General features: G+C 54.1%; 1 protein-coding gene across 1 annotated transcript in view; it reads left to right on the forward strand.

The window, feature by feature from the left end:
- LOC101922004 (neuroblast differentiation-associated protein AHNAK) overlaps window positions 1-19,316 on the forward strand; it is a 31,768-nt gene extending 12,452 nt beyond the window's left edge. The window contains exons 7-8 of the mRNA XM_055803395.1: window positions 1,077-7,691; window positions 8,739-19,316. Coding sequence (XP_055659370.1) covers window positions 1,077-7,691; window positions 8,739-18,365 — 16,242 coding nt within the window. The 3' untranslated portion in view covers window positions 18,366-19,316. The remainder of the gene's footprint in view (window positions 1-1,076; window positions 7,692-8,738) is intronic.
- Window positions 19,317-23,257: the final 3,941 nt, after the last annotated feature.

Raw genomic sequence — 23,257 nt, forward strand, 5'->3', positions numbered from 1 at the left:
CGACCTTCCCTCTGCCACCGTGACGGCTGCAGCGGAGGGCCCCACACTGGGCCTCAAAACCGAAGGGGCTGGCTGGAAGCTGGAGAAGCCCTCCCTCAAAATGCCCAAAGCTGACATCAAAGCTCCCAAGGTGGACATCAGCCTCCCGTCCGTCGACGTCACCCTTCCAAAGGCCAGCGTCGACGTGCAGGCACCCGAGGCGGCCCTCACCCTCGAAGGGGAAGCCAAAGCCCCGGAGAAGGAGGCCGCGAAGACCAAGGACGGCAAGTTCAAGATGCCCAAGTTCGGCATGCCTTCCTTTGGCTGGTCCAGCAGCAGAGAGGCCAAGGGCACTGTGGCCGCTGATGTGGACGTCAGCCTCAAGGAGCCCCAAGTGACAGTGCCATCGGGAGCTGCCGAAGTCGATGTGACCCTGCCCGGGGCCGACACCCAAGCACCTGGCGTGGAGGTGGCCCTGGAGACAGCCGCCGCAGGAGACGGCGAGAAAGGTCGATTCAAGATGCCCAGCGTCAAGCTGCCCGACGTCAAGCTGCCCAAAGTCAAAGGTCCCCACGTGCAGGTCAGCCTGCCAAAGGCCGAGGTCGCGCTGCCCGAAGCCCAGGCCGAAGTCCAGGGGGGCGAAGTCGCCCTGCAGGGCCCCGACGTCGAAGGCGGCCTGGAGGTGGCTGCCGGCAAAGTTGAGGGCGGCGGCATGAAAATACACATGCCGAAAGTCAAGGTGCCCAGCGTGGCCTTCTCCAAGCCGACCGTCAAGGCTCCCAAACTGGATGCAGAGGTCAGCCTGCACAAAGTCGACGCCAGCCTCCCGGAGGCAGACCTCAAGGCCGGCACTGGCGACATCAGCATCGCGGCCCCCCGACATCAAGCTGCCCTCCGTCGAAGGCTCCCTCGAGCTCCAGGCGCCCGAGATAGACCTTAAAGGGCCTACAGCCGAAGGCTCCCTCGACGGGGCCGAGCTGGAAGCCACGGGCCTGAAAGGGAAGTTTATGATGCCCAAGTTCGACAAGCCCAAATTTGGAGTGTCGCTCCCCAAGGCGGAAGGGCTCGAAGGTGAGATCAGCCTGCCCACCGCACAGGTCGACCTTCCCTCTGCCACCGTGACGGCTGCAGTGGAGGGCCCCACGCTGGGCCTCAAAGCCGACGTCCCCGGCGCCAAAACCGAAGGGGCTGGCTGGAAGCTGGAGAAGCCCTCCCTCAAAATGCCCAAAGCTGACATCAAAGCTCCCAAGGTGGACATCAGCCTCCCGTCCGTCGACGTCACCCTTCCAAAGGCCAGCGTCGACGTGCAGGCACCCGAGGCGGCCCTCACCCTCGAAGGGGAAGCCAAAGCCCCGGAGAAGGAGGCCGCGAAGACCAAGGACGGCAAGTTCAAGATGCCCAAGTTCGGCATGCCTTCCTTTGGCTGGTCCAGCAGCAGAGAGGCCAAGGGCACTGTGGCCGCTGATGTGGACGTCAGCCTCAAGGAGCCCCAAGTGACAGTGCCATCGGGAGCTGCCGAAGTCGATGTGACCCTGCCCGGGGCCGACATCCAAGCGCCCGGCGTGGAGGTGGCCCTGGAGACAGCCGCCGCAGGAGACGGCGAGAAAGGTCGATTCAAGATGCCCAGCGTCAAGCTGCCCGACGTCAAGCTGCCCAAAGTCAAAGGTCCCCACGTGCAGGTCAGCCTGCCAAAGGCCGAGGTCGCGCTGCCCGAAGCCCAGGCCGAAGTCCAGGGGGGCGAAGTCGCCCTGCAGGGCCCCGACGTCGAAGGCGGCCTGGAGGTGGCTGCCGGCAAAGTTGAGGGCGGCGGCATGAAAATACACATGCCGAAAGTCAAGGTGCCCAGCGTGGCCTTCTCCAAGCCGACCGTCAAGGCTCCCAAACTGGATGCAGAGGTCAGCCTGCACAAAGTCGACGCCAGCCTCCCGGAGGCAGACCTCAAGGCCGGCACTGGCGACATCAGCATCGCGGCCCCCGACATCAAGCTGCCCTCCGTCGAAGGCTCCCTCGAGCTCCAGGCGCCCGAGATAGACCTCAAAGGGCCTACAGCCGAAGGCTCCCTCGACGGGGCCGAGCTGGAAGCCACGGGCCTGAAAGGGAAGTTTAAGATGCCCAAGTTCGACAAGCCCAAATTTGGAGTGTCGCTCCCCAAGGCGGAAGGGCCCGAAGGCGAGATCAGCCTGCCCACCGCACAGGTCGACCTTCCCTCTGCCACCGTGACGGCTGCAGCGGAGGGCCCTACGCTGGGCCTCAAAACCGAAGGGGCTGGCTGGAAGCTGGAGAAGCCCTCCCTCAAAATGCCCAAAGCTGACATCAAAGCTCCCAAGGTGGACATCAGCCTCCCGTCCGTCGACGTCACCCTTCCAAAGGCCAGCGTCGACGTGCAGGCACCCGAGGCGGCCCTCACCATTGAAGGGGAAGCCAAAGCCCCGGAGAAGGAGGCCGCGAAGACCAAGGACGGCAAGTTCAAGATGCCCAAGTTCGGCATGCCTTCCTTTGGCTGGTCCAGCAGCAGAGAGGCCAAGGGCACTGTGGCCGCTGATGTGGACGTCAGCCTCAAGGAGCCCCAAGTGACAGTGCCATCGGGAGCTGCCGAAGTCGATGTGACCCTGCCCGGGGCCGACACCCAAGCACCTGGCGTGGAGGTGGCCCTGGAGACAGCCGCCGCAGGAGACGGCGAGAAAGGTCGATTCAAGATGCCCAGCGTCAAGCTGCCCGACGTCAAGCTGCCCAAAGTCAAAGGTCCCCACGTGCAGGTCAGCCTGCCAAAGGCCGAGGTCGCGCTGCCCGAAGCCCAGGCCGAAGTCCAGGGGGGCGAAGTCGCCCTGCAGGGCCCCGACGTCGAAGGCGGCCTGGAGGTGGCTGCCGGCAAAGTTGAGGGCGGCGGCATGAAAATACACATGCCGAAAGTCAAGGTGCCCAGCGTGGCCTTCTCCAAGCCGACCGTCAAGGCTCCCAAACTGGATGCAGAGGTCAGCCTGCACAAAGTCGACGCCAGCCTCCCGGAGGCAGACCTCAAGGCCGGCACTGGTGACATCAGCATCGCGGCCCCCGACATCAAGCTGCCCTCCGTCGAAGGCTCCCTCGAGCTCCAGGCGCCCGAGATAGACCTTAAAGGGCCTACAGCCGAAGGCTCCCTCGACGGGGCCGAGCTGGAAGCCACGGGCCTGAAAGGGAAGTTTATGATGCCCAAGTTCGACAAGCCCAAATTTGGAGTGTCGCTCCCCAAGGCGGAAGGGCCCGAAGGTGAGATCAGCCTGCCCACCGCACAGGTCGACCTTCCCTCTGCCACCGTGATGGCTGCAGTGGAGGGCCCCACGCTGGGCCTCAAAGCCGACGTCCCCGGCGCCAAAACCGAAGGGGCTGGCTGGAAGCTGGAGAAGCCCTCCCTCAAAATGCCCAAAGCTGACATCAAAGCTCCCAAGGTGGACATCAGCCTCCCGTCCGTCGACGTCACCCTTCCAAAGGCCAGCGTCGACGTGCAGGCACCCGAGGCGGCCCTCACCCTCGAAGGGGAAGCCAAAGCCCCGGAGAAGGAGGCCGCGAAGACCAAGGACGGCAAGTTCAAGATGCCCAAGTTCGGCATGCCTTCCTTTGGCTGGTCCAGCAGCAGAGAGGCCAAGGGCACTGTGGCCGCTGATGTGGACGTCAGCCTCAAGGAGCCCCAAGTGACAGTGCCATCGGGAGCTGCCAAAGTCGATGTGACCCTGCCCGGGGCCGACATCCAAGCGCCCGGCGTGGAGGTGGCCCTGGAGACAGCCGCCGCAGGAGACGGCGAGAAAGGTCGATTCAAGATGCCCAGCGTCAAGCTGCCCGACGTCAAGCTGCCCAAAGTCAAAGGTCCCCACGTGCAGGTCAGCCTGCCAAAGGCCGAGGTCGCGCTGCCCGAAGCCCAGGCCGAAGTCCAGGGGGGCGAAGTCGCCCTGCAGGGCCCCGACGTCGAAGGCGGCCTGGAGGTGGCTGCCGGCAAAGTTGAGGGCGGCGGCATGAAAATACACATGCCGAAAGTCAAGGTGCCCAGCGTGGCCTTCTCCAAGCCGACCGTCAAGGCTCCCAAACTGGATGCAGAGGTCAGCCTGCACAAAGTCGACGCCAGCCTCCCGGAGGCAGACCTCAAGGCCGGCACTGGTGACATCAGCATCGCGGCCCCCGACATCAAGCTGCCCTCCGTCGAAGGCTCCCTCGAGCTCCAGGCGCCCGAGATAGACCTTAAAGGGCCTACAGCCGAAGGCTCCCTCGACGGGGCCGAGCTGGAAGCCACGGGCCTGAAAGGGAAGTTTATGATGCCCAAGTTCGACAAGCCCAAATTTGGAGTGTCGCTCCCCAAGGCGGAAGGGCCCGAAGGTGAGATCAGCCTGCCCACCGCACAGGTCGACCTTCCCTCTGCCACCGTGATGGCTGCAGTGGAGGGCCCCACGCTGGGCCTCAAAGCCGACGTCCCCGGCGCCAAAACCGAAGGGGCTGGCTGGAAGCTGGAGAAGCCCTCCCTCAAAATGCCCAAAGCTGACATCAAAGCTCCCAAGGTGGACATCAGCCTCCCGTCCGTCGACGTCACCCTTCCAAAGGCCAGCGTCGACGTGCAGGCACCCGAGGCGGCCCTCACCCTCGAAGGGGAAGCCAAAGCCCCGGAGAAGGAGGCCGCGAAGACCAAGGACGGCAAGTTCAAGATGCCCAAGTTCGGCATGCCTTCCTTTGGCTGGTCCAGCAGCAGAGAGGCCAAGGGCACTGTGGCCGCTGATGTGGACGTCAGCCTCAAGGAGCCCCAAGTGACAGTGCCATCGGGAGCTGCCAAAGTCGATGTGACCCTGCCCGGGGCCGACATCCAAGCGCCCGGCGTGGAGGTGGCCCTGGAGACAGCCGCCGCAGGAGACGGCGAGAAAGGTCGATTCAAGATGCCCAGCGTCAAGCTGCCCGACGTCAAGCTGCCCAAAGTCAAAGGTCCCCACGTGCAGGTCAGCCTGCCAAAGGCCGAGGTCGCGCTGCCCGAAGCCCAGGCCGAAGTCCAGGGGGGCGAAGTCGCCCTGCAGGGCCCCGACGTCGAAGGCGGCCTGGAGGTGGCTGCCGGCAAAGTTGAGGGCGGCGGCATGAAAATACACATGCCGAAAGTCAAGGTGCCCAGCGTGGCCTTCTCCAAGCCGACCGTCAAGGCTCCCAAACTGGATGCAGAGGTCAGCCTGCACAAAGTCGACGCCAGCCTCCCGGAGGCAGACCTCAAGGCCGGCACTGGCGACATCAGCATCGCGGCCCCCGACATCAAGCTGCCCTCCGTCGAAGTCTCCCTCGAGCTCCAGGCGCCCGAGATAGACCTCAAAGGGCCTACAGCCGAAGGCTCCCTCGACGGGGCCGAGCTGGAAGCCACGGGCCTGAAAGGGAAGTTTAAGATGCCCAAGTTCGACAAGCCCAAATTTGGAGTGTCGCTCCCCAAGGCGGAAGGGCCCGAAGGCGAGATCAGCCTGCCCACCGCACAGGTCGACCTTCCCTCTGCCACCGTGACGGCTGCAGCGGAGGGCCCCACGCTGGGCCTCAAAACTGAAGGGGCTGGCTGGAAGCTGGAGAAGCCCTCCCTCAAAATGCCCAAAGCTGACATCAAAGCTCCCAAGGTGGACATCAGCCTCCCGTCCGTCGACGTCACCCTTCCAAAGGCCAGCGTCGACGTGCAGGCACCCGAGGCGGCCCTCACCATTGAAGGGGAAGCCAAAGCCCCGGAGAAGGAGGCCGCGAAGACCAAGGACGGCAAGTTCAAGATGCCCAAGTTCGGCATGCCTTCCTTTGGCTGGTCCAGCAGCAGAGAGGCCAAGGGCACTGTGGCCGCTGATGTGGACGTCAGCCTCAAGGAGCCCCAAGTGACAGTGCCATCGGGAGCTGCCGAAGTCGATGTGACCCTGCCCGGGGCCGACACCCAAGCACCCGGCGTGGAGGTGGCCCTGGAGACAGCCGCCGCAGGAGACGGCGAGAAAGGTCGATTCAAGATGCCCAGCGTCAAGCTGCCCGACGTCAAGCTGCCCAAAGTCAAAGGTCCCCACGTGCAGGTCAGCCTGCCAAAGGCCGAGGTCGCGCTGCCCGAAGCCCAGGCCGAAGTCCAGGGGGGCGAAGTCGCCCTGCAGGGCCCCGACGTCGAAGGCGGCCTGGAGGTGGCTGCCGGCAAAGTTGAGGGCGGCGGCATGAAAATACACATGCCGAAAGTCAAGGTGCCCAGCGTGGCCTTCTCCAAGCCGACCGTCAAGGCTCCCAAACTGGATGCAGAGGTCAGCCTGCACAAAGTCGACGCCAGCCTCCCGGAGGCAGACCTCAAGGCCGGCACTGGCGACATCAGCATCGCGGCCCCCGACATCAAGCTGCCCTCCGTCGAAGGCTCCCTCGAGCTCCAGGCGCCCGAGATAGACCTTAAAGGGCCTACAGCCGAAGGCTCCCTCGACGGGGCCGAGCTGGAAGCCACGGGCCTGAAAGGGAAGTTTATGATGCCCAAGTTCGACAAGCCCAAATTTGGAGTGTCGCTCCCCAAGGCGGAAGGGCCCGAAGGTGAGATCAGCCTGCCCACCGCACAGGTCGACCTTCCCTCTGCCACCGTGACGGCTGCAGTGGAGGGCCCCACGCTGGGCCTCAAAGCCGACGTCCCCGGCGCCAAAACCGAAGGGGCTGGCTGGAAGCTGGAGAAGCCCTCCCTCAAAATGCCCAAAGCTGACATCAAAGCTCCCAAGGTGGACATCAGCCTCCCATCCGTCGACGTCACCCTTCCAAAGGCCAGCGTCGACGTGCAGGCACCCGAGGCGGCCCTCACCCTCGAAGGGGAAGCCAAAGCCCCGGAGAAGGAGGCCGCGAAGACCAAGGACGGCAAGTTCAAGATGCCCAAGTTCGGCATGCCTTCCTTTGGCTGGTCCAGCAGCAGAGAGGCCAAGGGCACTGTGGCCGCTGATGTGGACGTCAGCCTCAAGGAGCCCCAAGTGACAGTGCCATCGGGAGCTGCCGAAGTCGATGTGACCCTGCCCGGGGCCGACACCCAAGCGCCCGGCGTGGAGGTGGCCCTGGAGACAGCCGCCGCAGGAGACGGCGAGAAAGGTCGATTCAAGATGCCCAGCGTCAAGCTGCCCGACGTCAAGCTGCCCAAAGTCAAAGGTCCCCACGTGCAGGTCAGCCTGCCAAAGGCCGAGGTCGCGCTGCCCGAAGCCCAGGCCGAAGTCCAGGGGGGCGAAGTCGCCCTGCAGGGCCCCGACGTCGAAGGCGGCCTGGAGGTGGCTGCCGGCAAAGTTGAGGGCGGCGGCATGAAAATACACATGCCGAAAGTCAAGGTGCCCAGCGTGGCCTTCTCCAAGCCGACCGTCAAGGCTCCCAAACTGGATGCAGAGGTCAGCCTGCACAAAGTCGACGCCAGCCTCCCGGAGGCAGACCTCAAGGCCGGCACTGGCGACATCAGCATCGCGGCCCCCGACATCAAGCTGCCCTCCGTCGAAGGCTCCCTCGAGCTCCAGGCGCCCGAGATAGACCTCAAAGGGCCTACAGCCGAAGGCTCCCTCGACGGGGCCGAGCTGGAAGCCACGGGCCTGAAAGGGAAGTTTAAGATGCCCAAGTTCGACAAGCCCAAATTTGGAGTGTCGCTCCCCAAGGCGGAAGGGCCCGAAGGCGAGATCAGCCTGCCCACCGCACAGGTCGACCTTCCCTCTGCCACCGTGACGGCTGCAGCGGAGGGCCCCACGCTGGGCCTCAAAACTGAAGGGGCTGGCTGGAAGCTGGAGAAGCCCTCCCTCAAAATGCCCAAAGCTGACATCAAAGCTCCCAAGGTGGACATCAGCCTCCCGTCCGTCGACGTCACCCTTCCAAAGGCCAGCGTCGACGTGCAGGCACCCGAGGCGGCCCTCACCATTGAAGGGGAAGCCAAAGCCCCGGAGAAGGAGGCCGCGAAGACCAAGGACGGCAAGTTCAAGATGCCCAAGTTCGGCATGCCTTCCTTTGGCTGGTCCAGCAGCAGAGAGGCCAAGGGCACTGTGGCCGCTGATGTGGACGTCAGCCTCAAGGAGCCCCAAGTGACAGTGCCATCGGGAGCTGCCGAAGTCGATGTGACCCTGCCCGGGGCCGACACCCAAGCGCCCGGCGTGGAGGTGGCCCTGGAGACAGCCGCCGCAGGAGACGGCGAGAAAGGTCGATTCAAGATGCCCAGCGTCAAGCTGCCCGACGTCAAGCTGCCCAAAGTCAAAGGTCCCCACGTGCAGGTCAGCCTGCCAAAGGCCGAGGTCGCGCTGCCCGAAGCCCAGGCCGAAGTCCAGGGGGGCGAAGTCGCCCTGCAGGGCCCCGACGTCGAAGGCGGCCTGGAGGTGGCTGCCGGCAAAGTTGAGGGCGGCGGCATGAAAATACACATGCCGAAAGTCAAGGTGCCCAGCGTGGCCTTCTCCAAGCCGACCGTCAAGGCTCCCAAACTGGATGCAGAGGTCAGCCTGCACAAAGTCGACGCCAGCCTCCCGGAGGCAGACCTCAAGGCCGGCACTGGCGACATCAGCATCGCGGCCCCCGACATCAAGCTGCCCTCCGTCGAAGGCTCCCTCGAGCTCCAGGCGCCCGAGATAGACCTCAAAGGGCCTACAGCCGAAGGCTCCCTCGACGGGGCCGAGCTGGAAGCCACGGGCCTGAAAGGGAAGTTTAAGATGCCCAAGTTCGACAAGCCCAAATTTGGAGTGTCGCTCCCCAAGGCGGAAGGGCCCGAAGGCGAGATCAGCCTGCCCACCGCACAGGTCGACCTTCCCTCTGCCACCGTGACGGCTGCAGCGGAGGGCCCCACGCTGGGCCTCAAAACTGAAGGGGCTGGCTGGAAGCTGGAGAAGCCCTCCCTCAAAATGCCCAAAGCTGACATCAAAGCTCCCAAGGTGGACATCAGCCTCCCGTCCGTCGACGTCACCCTTCCAAAGGCCAGCGTCGACGTGCAGGCACCCGAGGCGGCCCTCACCATTGAAGGGGAAGCCAAAGCCCCGGAGAAGGAGGCCGCGAAGACCAAGGACGGCAAGTTCAAGATGCCCAAGTTCGGCATGCCTTCCTTTGGCTGGTCCAGCAGCAGAGAGGCCAAGGGCACTGTGGCCGCTGATGTGGACGTCAGCCTCAAGGAGCCCCAAGTGACAGTGCCATCGGGAGCTGCCGAAGTCGATGTGACCCTGCCCGGGGCCGACACCCAAGCGCCTGGCGTGGAGGTGGCCCTGGAGACAGCCGCCGCAGGAGACGGCGAGAAAGGTCGATTCAAGATGCCCAGCGTCAAGCTGCCCGACGTCAAGCTGCCCAAAGTCAAAGGTCCCCACGTGCAGGTCAGCCTGCCAAAGGCCGAGGTCGCGCTGCCCGAAGCCCAGGCCGAAGTCCAGGGGGGCGAAGTCGCCCTGCAGGGCCCCGACGTCGAAGGCGGCCTGGAGGTGGCTGCCGGCAAAGTTGAGGGCGGCGGCATGAAAATACACATGCCGAAAGTCAAGGTGCCCAGCGTGGCCTTCTCCAAGCCGACCGTCAAGGCTCCCAAACTGGATGCAGAGGTCAGCCTGCACAAAGTCGACGCCAGCCTCCCGGAGGCAGACCTCAAGGCCGGCACTGGCGACATCAGCATCGCGGCCCCCGACATCAAGCTGCCCTCCGTCGAAGGCTCCCTCGAGCTCCAGGCGCCCGAGATAGACCTTAAAGGGCCTACAGCCGAAGGCTCCCTCGACGGGGCCGAGCTGGAAGCCACGGGCCTGAAAGGGAAGTTTATGATGCCCAAGTTCGACAAGCCCAAATTTGGAGTGTCGCTCCCCAAGGCGGAAGGGCCCGAAGGTGAGATCAGCCTGCCCACCGCACAGGTCGACCTTCCCTCTGCCACCGTGACGGCTGCAGTGGAGGGCCCCACGCTGGGCCTCAAAGCCGACGTCCCCGGCGCCAAAACCGAAGGGGCTGGCTGGAAGCTGGAGAAGCCCTCCCTCAAAATGCCCAAAGCTGACATCAAAGCTCCCAAGGTGGACATCAGCCTCCCGTCCGTCGACGTCACCCTTCCAAAGGCCAGCGTCGACGTGCAGGCACCCGAGGCGGCCCTCACCCTCGAAGGGGAAGCCAAAGCCCCGGAGAAGGAGGCCGCGAAGACCAAGGACGGCAAGTTCAAGATGCCCAAGTTCGGCATGCCTTCCTTTGGCTGGTCCAGCAGCAGAGAGGCCAAGGGCACTGTGGCCGCTGATGTGGACGTCAGCCTCAAGGAGCCCCAAGTGACAGTGCCATCGGGAGCTGCCGAAGTCGATGTGACCCTGCCCGGGGCCGACACCCAAGCGCCCGGCGTGGAGGTGGCCCTGGAGACAGCCGCCGCAGGAGACGGCGAGAAAGGTCGATTCAAGATGCCCAGCGTCAAGCTGCCCGACGTCAAGCTGCCCAAAGTCAAAGGTCCCCACGTGCAGGTCAGCCTGCCAAAGGCCGAGGTCGCGCTGCCCGAAGCCCAGGCCGAAGTCCAGGGGGGCGAAGTCGCCCTGCAGGGCCCCGACGTCGAAGGCGGCCTGGAGGTGGCTGCCGGCAAAGTTGAGGGCGGCGGCATGAAAATACACATGCCGAAAGTCAAGGTGCCCAGCGTGGCCTTCTCCAAGCCGACCGTCAAGGCTCCCAAACTGGATGCAGAGGTCAGCCTGCACAAAGTCGACGCCAGCCTCCCGGAGGCAGACCTCAAGGCCGGCACTGGCGACATCAGCATCGCGGCCCCCGACATCAAGCTGCCCTCCGTCGAAGGCTCCCTCGAGCTCCAGGCGCCCGAGATAGACCTCAAAGGGCCTACAGCCGAAGGCTCCCTCGACGGGGCCGAGCTGGAAGCCACGGGCCTGAAAGGGAAGTTTAAGATGCCCAAGTTCGACAAGCCCAAATTTGGAGTGTCGCTCCCCAAGGCGGAAGGGCCCGAAGGCGAGATCAGCCTGCCCACCGCACAGGTCGACCTTCCCTCTGCCACCGTGACGGCTGCAGCGGAGGGCCCCACGCTGGGCCTCAAAACCGAAGGGGCTGGCTGGAAGCTGGAGAAGCCCTCCCTCAAAATGCCCAAAGCTGACATCAAAGCTCCCAAGGTGGACATCAGCCTCCCGTCCGTCGACGTCACCCTTCCAAAGGCCAGCGTCGACGTGCAGGCACCCGAGGCGGCCCTCACCCTCGAAGGGGAAGCCAAAGCCCCGGAGAAGGAGGCCGCGAAGACCAAGGACGGCAAGTTCAAGATGCCCAAGTTCGGCATGCCTTCCTTTGGCTGGTCCAGCAGCAGAGAGGCCAAGGGCACTGTGGCCGCTGATGTGGACGTCAGCCTCAAGGAGCCCCAAGTGACAGTGCCATCGGGAGCTGCCGAAGTCGATGTGACCCTGCCCGGGGCCGACACCCAAGCGCCTGGCGTGGAGGTGGCCCTGGAGACAGCCGCCGCAGGAGACGGCGAGAAAGGTCGATTCAAGATGCCCAGCGTCAAGCTGCCCGACGTCAAGCTGCCCAAAGTCAAAGGTCCCCACGTGCAGGTCAGCCTGCCAAAGGCCGAGGTCGCGCTGCCCGAAGCCCAGGCCGAAGTCCAGGGGGGCGAAGTCGCCCTGCAGGGCCCCGACGTCGAAGGCGGCCTGGAGGTGGCTGCCGGCAAAGTTGAGGGCGGCGGCATGAAAATACACATGCCGAAAGTCAAGGTGCCCAGCGTGGCCTTCTCCAAGCCGACCGTCAAGGCTCCCAAACTGGATGCAGAGGTCAGCCTGCACAAAGTCGACGCCAGCCTCCCGGAGGCAGACCTCAAGGCCGGCACTGGCGACATCAGCATCGCGGCCCCCGACATCAAGCTGCCCTCCGTCGAAGGCTCCCTCGAGCTCCAGGCGCCCGAGATAGACCTTAAAGGGCCTACAGCCGAAGGCTCCCTCGACGGGGCCGAGCTGGAAGCCACGGGCCTGAAAGGGAAGTTTATGATGCCCAAGTTCGACAAGCCCAAATTTGGAGTGTCGCTCCCCAAGGCGGAAGGGCCCGAAGGCGAGATCAGCCTGCCCACCGCACAGGTCGACCTTCCCTCTGCCACCGTGACGGCTGCAGTGGAGGGCCCCACGCTGGGCCTCAAAGCCGACGTCCCCGGCGCCAAAACCGAAGGGGCTGGCTGGAAGCTGGAGAAGCCCTCCCTCAAAATGCCCAAAGCTGACATCAAAGCTCCCAAGGTGGACATCAGCCTCCCGTCCGTCGACGTCACCCTTCCAAAGGCCAGCGTCGACGTGCAGGCACCCGAGGCGGCCCTCACCATTGAAGGGGAAGCCAAAGCCCCGGAGAAGGAGGCCGCGAAGACCAAGGACGGCAAGTTCAAGATGCCCAAGTTCGGCATGCCTTCCTTTGGCTGGTCCAGCAGCAGAGAGGCCAAGGGCACTGTGGCCGCTGATGTGGACGTCAGCCTCAAGGAGCCCCAAGTGACAGTGCCATCGGGAGCTGCCGAAGTCGATGTGACCCTGCCCGGGGCCGACACCCAAGCGCCTGGCGTGGAGGTGGCCCTGGAGACAGCCGCCGCAGGAGACGGCGAGAAAGGTCGATTCAAGATGCCCAGCGTCAAGCTGCCCGACGTCAAGCTGCCCAAAGTCAAAGGTCCCCACGTGCAGGTCAGCCTGCCAAAGGCCGAGGTCGCGCTGCCCGAAGCCCAGGCCGAAGTCCAGGGGGGCGAAGTCGCCCTGCAGGGCCCCGACGTCGAAGGCGGCCTGGAGGTGGCTGCCGGCAAAGTTGAGGGCGGCGGCATGAAAATACACATGCCGAAAGTCAAGGTGCCCAGCGTGGCCTTCTCCAAGCCGACCGTCAAGGCTCCCAAACTGGATGCAGAGGTCAGCCTGCACAAAGTCGACGCCAGCCTCCCGGAGGCAGACCTCAAGGCCGGCACTGGTGACATCAGCATCGCGGCCCCCGACATCAAGCTGCCCTCCGTCGAAGGCTCCCTCGAGCTCCAGGCGCCCGAGATAGACCTTAAAGGGCCTACAGCCGAAGGCTCCCTCGACGGGGCCGAGCTGGAAGCCACGGGCCTGAAAGGGAAGTTTAAGATGCCCAAGTTCGACAAGCCCAAATTTGGAGTGTCGCTCCCCAAGGCGGAAGGGCCCGAAGGCGAGATCAGCCTGCCCACCGCACAGGTCGACCTTCCCTCTGCCACCGTGACGGCTGCAGCGGAGGGCCCCACGCTGGGCCTCAAAACCGAAGGGGCTGGCTGGAAGCTGGAGAAGCCCTCCCTCAAAATGCCCAAAGCTGACATCAAAGCTCCCAAGGTGGACATCAGCCTCCCGTCCGTCGACGTCACCCTTCCAAAGGCCAGCGTCGACGTGCAGGCACCCGAGGCGGCCCTCACCCTCGAAGGGGAAACCAAAGCCTCGGAGAAGGAGGCCGCGAAGACCAAGGACAGCAAGTTCAAGATGCCCAAGTTCGGCATGCCTTCCTTTGGCTGGTCCAGCAGCAGAGAGGCCAAGGGCACTGTGGCCGCTGATGTGGACGTCAGCCTCAAGGAGCCCCAAGTGACAGTGCCATCGGGAGCTGCCGAAGTCGATGTGACCCTGCCCGGGGCCGACATCCAAACATCTGCTGTTGAAGTTGGAATTGATTCCTCACCTTTAAAAGAGGATGAAATTGGTAAATCTAAAAGTTCCCTATTTAAAATGCCTAAGGTTTCTCTTTCTAAAAGTTTTAAACCTCACGGACAGGGTAAATCTGGAGGTGAATTTTCTGTAGCAGAAGCTGTTTGTTATTCTGTAACAGAGGAAACCCCTGCTGTTCTTACAGGCAGCGCTGGATCTAAAATTCTTCCTGATAGTAAGGGGGATAGTGTCTCTAAAAATACTAAATTCCGAATTCCTAGCCTTGGTTTCTCTAAAGTTGATATTGTTTCTTCTAAAAGTGAACAGGATTCCTCTTTACCAAAGTGGGACATTACTCTTACTAAATACCAAATTAATATAGCAGAATCTGAATCAAAAATATCATCTATTGCTGATGAAAATCTTCCAGGAACAGATTTTCAGTTTTTAAATGAAGATGGTTCTTTGGAGCAAGGCAGTCTGAAGCCTGGAGGGAAAACAACAGCTGCGGAAACGTCTGTGGGTGACACAGTCTTTACAGTTAAAATTCCTAAATTCAGAAAACCAAAATTTGGAATTACTAGGTCTAAGGGAAAACCATCAGAAAGTGACATTGGTTCCAAATCTGAATCTGAAATTTCTAAGGGAAGGATAACATCTGATATGACTGATGCTGATGCTGAAATACCGACTAAGGTCTCTGATGCTGAAGTTGTTGTAGATGCACCAACGCTGGATGTCAGTCTCCCATCAATGACATTGAAATCAGCTGCTGCTAATGCTAGCCTCTCCACCTCAGATATCAAGATGATAACTGAAGGCTCCCTTGAGGTGAAGAGTCCTGACACAACTGTTGAAAGAACGTCAAGTGAAATTGCTGTGGGCGATGTAGAAATAAAAATTGAAGGTCCTGAAGTTAAAACAAAAATGTCCAAATTCCAAATGCCAAAATTTGGAATTGCACATTCTAAAGGGAAAGTGTCAGAAAAAGTCAGCCAATCCAAATCAGAAGTCAAGTCTCCCCAGTTAAAAGCAACAGTAGAAATAGCTGATATTGCTATTGAAGCCCCGAATTTGGATATGGAATGTGGTACAGGAAAAGAAACTTACAGCTCTGAAGTCAAAATGATCAAAGCTGACAATAAGGCATCAGAGGCTGATGTTCACCTCCCAACAGCTGACATTTCTATTCCAAAATCAGACAGCAATATTCATGATTCAGACGCAGCACTAAAAATCAAAGGGGAAATAAAGCAAGATGGAGATGGAGAAGAGAAAGAAGGACATTTCAAAATGCCAAAATTCAAACTTCCATCCTTCAGTTGGTCACCAAAGAAGGAAGCAAGTGTTAAACTGGATTCCGTAGCAAGTTTGGAAGATCAGAAACTTGCTGTAATGTCAAGCAGAACAGACACAGAAGTGAGAGGAACTGCAACTGATGATCAAGGTACTGGGCCAGCCCTTGATCTGGAAATATCTGCAGGAAAAGTTGAACAAAAAAGCCCAATTAAAAAACCTCAATTTGTCATGCCTAAAATTTCACTTTCCAAGATCAAGGTTCCCAAATCTCAGACCCATTCAGCAAAAGTTGAAGCTGATGCTACTATTCCTAAAACAGAAGGAAAGGGTGATGATTCAATACAGATACCTGATATAGAAAGAAGTCATTCCGAAAGGACAGAAGAAGGGGCACAAATAAGCATAAAACTGGCAGATGTTAAGATCCCCACTCTGGGGTTTTCTAAAATAGAAACTGGAGCCTCCCAAACTGAAACAGGAGTCAGCTCAGCAAAGACTGATGCTGCTCTGCCTCCCTCAGAGGGGAGTTTTCAACAGGTTGTCCTAAAATCAAGTTCTGCCGATGAAGATACCATACAAAAAACAAGTATTAGGTTCCCCAAAGGAGAACCTTCAGTTGAACTGAGGAGCCCTGAAACAGTAACAGAAAAAACATCAGCTGTGGATGGAAGAAACATGAAATTGGAAGGTCCTGAAGGGAAAATCAAAATGCCTGAATTCCAGAAGCCAAAATTTGGAATCTCCCTAACAAAAGGGAAAGGCCCAGAGACAGAGATTACCTCTCCAAAAATAGAAGCTGAGCTACCCCAGCTAAAAATGACAAATGAATTTGCTGACATTGCTGTGGGAGTTCCAGCATCAGAACTTACACCTGATATGTCAGATCCTGGAGTAGGTGTTTGTAAGATAAAAACACCCCAAGTTCTGACAGCTGATATTGAAACTCCAAAGGTAGACATAAGCCCCCAGTCAGTGTATAAAACAGTGACAGAGGGAGCTATTGAAAGCCTTGAAGAGAAAGAAAGCAAATTGAAAGAACATGAAATAAAAGCTGAAGAAGTTCCAACTGAAGAACATCAGGGATGGTTTAAAATGCCAAAATTCAGAATACCTGCATTTGGCAGGGCATCCTTAAAGGAAAAAAAAGGTGATGCTGACACTGAAAGAAGTATGGAAAAAGCTCAAGCAGGCATTTCCTCTGCCAAAGTACAAACTGAAGTAAGTGTTGCTGAAAATACCTTCTCATTACCACACCCAGTTGCTGAAATTACTATTGGAAAAGAAGGGATTCAAAAATTAGGAGATTCTGTGAAGAGTTCTGATGTTAGCTTGACAAAGATGGAAGGAGATATTTTATTATCCACAGAAGGATCAGACAGTAGAGTGAATATTCCAAAAACTGAAACTTACGCAGACATAGTTAGGCACGGTGCTGAAGGACACAAAATGCATACTTCAGAATTCACAGTGTCTTCAACAGAATTGTCTAAATCATACTTAAGTGCTTCAGAAATTGTCAAAGGCGACAGTTCAACAACTAGGTTTCCTACAGGTACTGTGACACTTCAAGAGCATAAAGTCAAATCACAGGATATAGAATTCCCAAAGGTAGAAAGTTCCACTAAGTTGGAGACTTCAGGAGTAGGATTGAAACCACCATCAGCTGAAATTACTCTGGATGCACTACAGGAGAAAATAGATGTTAGTCTTCCAAAGGAAGAGCTAGATATTCAGAACCAAGAGGCAGTAATTAAAAAAGAAAAGATAAAGGGTGAGATTAAGATTATGGGAAAAGACAGTGAAGGGAGCAAATTAAAAAGGGCTACGTATGCATGGTCTACAACAAAGGGATCAGAAGATGGTGCTTATGTTATAGCTAAGCTGGAAGATCTAAAAGTAGAAGTTCCAAGAGTGAAGATGGATGTGAAAATTACTAGACTAGATCCAGAAATGAAATTTCAAGTGAAAAGTGTTGAAAAGGACATGTCTGCAGGGGTGGAAGTGCAAGTAGAAGACAGAGCAGAAACAAGTAAAATTAAACCATACAAGCTTGAGATTCCAAAGTTTGGATTGTTGTGTTCAGAAATCCAGGGGTTTGAAGACGGTATCAATTTGCCAAAGTCAGAAGCTGATTCAGCATCTAAAACTGAAACAGGCACAGCAGAAATGCAGTTTCAAAAAACAGAAGGATCTATTGGCCTAGATCATATGGAAGAATCTACCAGAACAGTGGAAACAATGCAAAAATCACAAGGTGGCCCAGAAGTCAATCTTAAAATTCCTAAACTAAAAATACCAAAATTCACTTTCAAAGCTCTTCCAACTGAAGCTGATGTTTCAGTGTCAAAAGTGGTAATGGATCCAAAGGGATCTAGTACTGACATTGAAGTAGTGCAACTGCAAGCAAGCTCTGCTATCCCTGAAGAAACACCAGTGGCTCTAGAGGGTAGTATTCAAAAAGCAAAAAGCAAAATTCTAACACTGACTGAACCTGACATTAAAACAGCACAGATGACTACTACCATAGAGTCTGTCCTTTCAGATGCGGGGCAAGACATTCATTGGTCATATGTAGAGGGCCAAGAAGTGAGTGAGAAAGTAGAACCTGAACATGTTGCTATTGAAAGGTGTGAGATTTACACTACTGAAATACTGAAAGAATCAGAGATTCTCTCATCAGAAGTCAAAACTCCTACTTTAGGATTCTCATTGCTCAAGGTGAAGTTGCCTGAATCACACAGTAACTTAGAAGTGCTAGTCCAGGAGCCATCTTTTACAGAAAGTGAATCAGTGAGCAAACCTAAATGTGCTGATGAAAGCTTTGGAGTAGCACCACAGAGGACTGGCACTATTGAGCTTAAATTATCTGACAAACCACACAGTGAGACTGAAGAACCTAGTGGAGAAGTAAGATTGCCAAAGGTAAAAACATTTGCTGTTGAAGTAAAGCCTTCCAGTAAATTTGAAGAGGGTCTTCCTGATAAGTCACCAGAAGAAGTAACTGCGGGTCCTCTCCCTAAAAAGGAGGGTGTAGCTGAAGCACTAGAAGATGAAGAAAAAGACATAACCAATGAAAAAGAAAAAACTGATAGTAAAAGATCTCCTGGAAGATTCAAATTTTGGCTTCCAAGTATTGGCTTTTCATCTTCTGGTGATGAAGCAAGCACAGATTCAAAAACAGAAGTAAAAAAATCACTTCCAGAAGATGTAAAACCTGCTGATGCATCAGATATTGATTCTTCTAAGCAAGCTGAAAAAACTGGATGGTTTAGATTTCCCAAGCTTGGTTTCACATCTCCTTCCAAAAAGGCTAAGACTGTTGACAAAGAAGAGATGGGTCATAAAGAGGGAAGAATCTCAGATGAAGACAGCCCATCAGATAAACCTGATGTATTTTTTGATGCACAAGAAAGCTTATCACCTAAAGAAACAACAGAGGGTGGAAAAGTTGAAATTGATGGGGCCTCATCAAATGTTCCAGTTTCTAAAACTATTGTGACGTCTTCAGCAAGAACTGAACTAATCTTACTGGAGAAAGAAAAAGATAGTCAATCTAATATTCCCAGGGAGACAACCAAATGAAGATTGTCTTTTCTCAACCCTCAATGAAAATGAAATAATCTACATGTACAGAAAATAATGTTTTCTTAATTTTTCCAGTAACTGAAAATTAAACAAACCCCAAAATATTCATGAAAACAGTTTAACAGAATTTACTACATTTAAATTTTCAAGTACATGGATGTGCTATAACGTGCACTGATAAAAACACTGATTTCTTCAGATCTGCCCCAAAGACAACAATTACTACAGGCACAGAGGAGCCCATCCATGAAAACAAACCATTGAAAGGCTCAACAACAGCAAAAAGACTTGTTAGATATGCTTCTCAAAACACACTGATTATGTTTAATTATAGATTATTTCCAGAATGGAGTATAAACTAGTACTATGAGAACTATACTTACCTGTTTAGATTTTGGACCTTTCTGACCTACTTTTGCTTTCTTATTAAAGTATTTTTCTTTATTTCAGCTAAAGTAATATGTATATTCCACAAACATTTTAAAATGCAAAATAAAACCAAAATACTAGTGTAGAAAGACTAGCACTTTACCTCTTCCTCTCTTCTCATTTTTTTATTATTGTGGTGGGTCATATTTAGCTTTAAAAGGATTTTAAAAAAATCAACAGAATAAATTCAATACCAAAACCCATATAACTAATTCACATTTTTAAGATACCCAAATGAAACATGCTGACAAATAATAATTATTAAAATGTGGATAAATAGATTTTAATGTATATATTTACCAAATAGTTAAATGCACAGAATGATCTGCCACAGTGGCGGAATTGCTTCAAAGATTTTCTGGGAAAGGAGATGTATATAATTATTTGCTTCTTTGTTTATATTAATGCTTCTCTCCAGTGCACAATGAAAACCAGAGTGCATATGTGACAGCCTTCACATATATCATTAAAACACCGTCTGTATCTTAATTCACAATAAACTCACCATATGAATAATAACTTGAGTAGTGTGAGTTACTGATAGTAGTGTTAGCATTTTCTGATTCTGAAAAATCCCAGCTTAAATTTGAAAAAGGTTTGAGTATACCCCACTGCCGGTTGAAATGGCTGCTTAATGACATCACAGTTTCTCAATAGGGTAATTCAGGTAATTCAGACTTTTCACTCATTACAATCCCAAGTTCTATCGATTTACATGTACAGACACACCTCCTTATGGTAGTTTTCTCATTCTTTATTTTCTTTCTCTATATTCTACTTAGTACAGGCAAAGCAGACACAACAAAACATTTAGAAACTGGATCGTAAAGGAAGTGTACTTGGTTGTCTAACCATCTGTAGCTTGAGATGTTCTTCATTTCTGTATCTTTGTGGTAGGCTTAAATATTCTAAAAAGAATTGCTGACAGTTATTCCAAAGAGAACTCTATCTCTGAAGAGAATGTTCATGTAAGTGTTAGGCATGTATCATTTATTTGGATCATGCAACAATTCCCTAAGTATAAAAATCACTGTTCAATAGACCCAAAATTACTACATCAGATGCAACAGCGTATATCAGGACTGAGGAAAACATAGTGATCAAGACAGAAAACCTGAGTCCAGAAAAAGGTAACGTATATAGTAAAGGACATCCCCTTCTAACAGCAGCTTGCATCTGCCTGCAAAACAGCCTTCACATAAAATGTTTCTTGGGTAACATTCATTTACTTAGGCCCACAAATAGGAATCCACCTAGACAGCACTAGATGTAAGAATCTGTTGCAAAGGTGAGAGAATCAAGTCAACTAAAATTGAACTCTGAGACAGCAATGACCGCAGAGCAATAATCACTATGATGTTTCTAAAAGATGAATGACGTTGTTAAGGGAAGAGGAGAAAAGAAGCAGCAATAAAACCTTCATCCAAATAGACTACTGTCAGCTTTGGGAAAGGTGAAGATCAGCAAAAAAGCAACCGGGTTAACAAGGTATGACCCAAGGGTCTGACCTCAGGAGTAGCTAAGAGCAGAGCTCAAAAGGATGCAAGGCGTACAGACACAGACCTGCAGAACACAGACATTTTATCAGCAGGCTGATTCTGACCCTACCTGCACACCTAGTTTGAGATGCTCAGGCTGTTCTTTTAACTGTGGTAGGTTTCCTTGATTACTGCTCCTTATTTTTTAACATCTTAACATTTTAACATGAAAAAGTGGGCTGCTCAGCTAAACATCTTCGTAGTCTCCAGACAAACAAACCTACACCTGTGATTTGACATGCAAAAGGAAGTATAAATGCATTAAAAAAAGACACTCCCACCCCTGTAATTTCTTGCATTGTTAATTCATTAATACCTCTCTATTGGTTGGCTATTTTGTTGTTATATGTGAAGCAGGACCTCTCACTTATCCCAAAGGCAAGACAGCCACATTTAATCCTGAATGAGATAATAAATATGAAGAAGGGGGGGTGGGGGTGGGGAATGGGGGGGGGGGGAGGGGCCGGTAGGGGCGGAGAGGTATACTTCACTTAGAAGGGACCTACAACATCATCAAATCAACTGCCTGACCACTTCAGGGCTGACCAAAAGTGAAAGGATGTTATTAAGGGCATTGTCCAAATGCCTCTTAACACTGACAGGCTTGGGGCATCAACCACTTTTGAAGCCTGTTCCAGTGTTTGACCCTCTTGGTAAAGAAATGCTTCCTAACGTCCAGTCTCAACCTCCTCTGGTGCAACTTTGAACCATCGCCACTCATTCCATCACTGGATACCAAGGGAGAAGAGGTCAACACCTCCCTATCCACCTCCTCAGGAAGCTGCAGAGAGCAGAGGTTTGTGAGTCAATGTCCATGACGGAAGATCTGTCTTCCATGGATTGTGGAGATATTAATGACTCTCAAAAAAATTAAGTGTACATTGATATAGCATACACAGTAGATGAAAAGTTTTCTCGGTACCTGAGTGAAAGCAACAGAAGTATGATTTATTTGGAACAACTGGGAAAGGAAAATCCTGGGTAAGGGAGGAAAACATTGAAAACAGGTAATACTAAAACTTTTGGAAGAATACTAAAACATCAAGCCAGGTGACTTTGTAGTCCTGTCAGAGCTCATAAACCTATGGAGCCAGCTAGGTGCTGTCTTCTGTCACCTGCATTGCTGGCAGCAGTGCTGGAGCTGCAGGGCACTGCACCAAAGCAGGTGTCCTCAGGGGTGAGGCTGCTGGGAGAACAGCGCAGCAGCTCTGCACAAAAGCCACTCTGGTAAAGCAGGTCAGAAGAGAGCATCCACGCTGAAGATCCAATCCAACAACTTTTTCTAGACATGTATAAACTAATACTGAGGAAAATCTGAACTGCCTGCAACCATACTAGAAAATCCATCCAAAGATAATTAAGAGATGCTAATGAATGCTAACTGGAGGCCCCACCTTACACTTGGTACAGTCCTTAACTTGAAGAAATCATAATCTAAATGAAAGAGAAAAGCAACATGTGGATGGATAAGGGCTATTATTAACCCTGTTTCATAAATGGAAAAGTACTAAGAAATTCAAAGCCTGGTTACGATTTAAACCATTTCTACCTTTGTAATAGAGAAAGAGTAAATTAGAATCAAGCTATGAAGGGGCCTAAAAAGTCTCACAAGAAACAAGGGAAATAATCTCAAGTTCCTCTTAGATCCAGTTCTCTGTCTGAGTCAAACCCCTCCTTCATATGTGGAAGAAAACCAACACACATGATGCCAGCAAAGAAAATAAAAGCACTCTCATAAGCATCAATTTTTCCCAGCAGAAAAGTGTCCCAGCTTGCCCAGAAACTCTGTCCCACTGAACAGCTTCTCCAGCACTGTCAGATTTGTGCTCACCAGCAGAGGAGAAAGTAGTTTTCTTATTGCTTTAGTATCTATCCGCCTCAGAACAGTGAAAGCATAGCTTCGAGTGCCATCTAGGGGAGCGCACCCCTCTGCAGAAAATAGTTTTGTTGGTTGAAGATTCAACTTCTCAAAAGATTTTCAAACTGACCCCACCGTTCACGTGTGCTCATTGCGCTGGGCAAAACCTGTCTGCTGTCGTTCTTGCGTGCAAGTAGTAATACAGAGCGTGGAGCTAGTGGAAAGCAGCTGGGGAAGTTCTACTTCACCAGAAATTTTAACTAGTGAATGGATATCTCAGAATATTAAGCAGCTTCTAGAAAGGAAATAGGGGAAGAGAGTGCTGAAAACACCTGCGTCTTCCTCAATATGTTTGCACATATGTGAATACTCACAAAATCTCAGTGTTATTCGTAAATATAACTACATGTCTTGAAAATCTGCCTTAATAACAACAAGGATTGATTTGTAATGATGGATAAAACATTGCAAGGAATCTTGGGAATGTCTGGAAGAGATAGATAAGGAGCAGCCTGGAAACCAAAAAATGGAAAATTGGTGGGATCATTTATATGGAAATTTGTGTATATTCATAAAGATGTAAATCAGTCCACATATAGATGATCACAGCAGGTCCCTTCGCCATTCTCAGCACAAAGCAGGGATTCAAAAGCACCAAAACATTTCCTCTGGAGGGTGGGGAGGTTGCGCCACTATGGGGAAGCCTGTACCCCTGCTACCCAGTGCTGGCTGTAGCGAGAGAGATGGCCTCAGAGCCAAGGCTCTGCCAGCACATGAGTGAAGCCACGAGCTGCCACACACCATCCAGAGCTGGAGAGGTTGACAGCTCAGAGATGGAGTGCCAGGGCAGGGGGTTCACCCAGCCATTCTTGGAGCCATGCTCTTGGCTTTCACCTTGGGCTCCCTCACCTCCGCTGTACATCAGTCCCAAAGCAAAATGCTCACTTTGCAACTCCACTTCCCGTGTCAGGCAAAGGTGCACAACCTCGGCGAGGTTCACAGAACCCCAGCCCAGCGTCACATTGCTCCACGGCTGGAGCACATGCCCTGTTTTCCATGCCTGT

This window comes from Falco peregrinus, chromosome 1 (genome assembly GCF_023634155.1).
Source record: "Falco peregrinus isolate bFalPer1 chromosome 1, bFalPer1.pri, whole genome shotgun sequence".
NCBI lineage: Eukaryota > Metazoa > Chordata > Aves > Falconiformes > Falconidae > Falco > Falco peregrinus.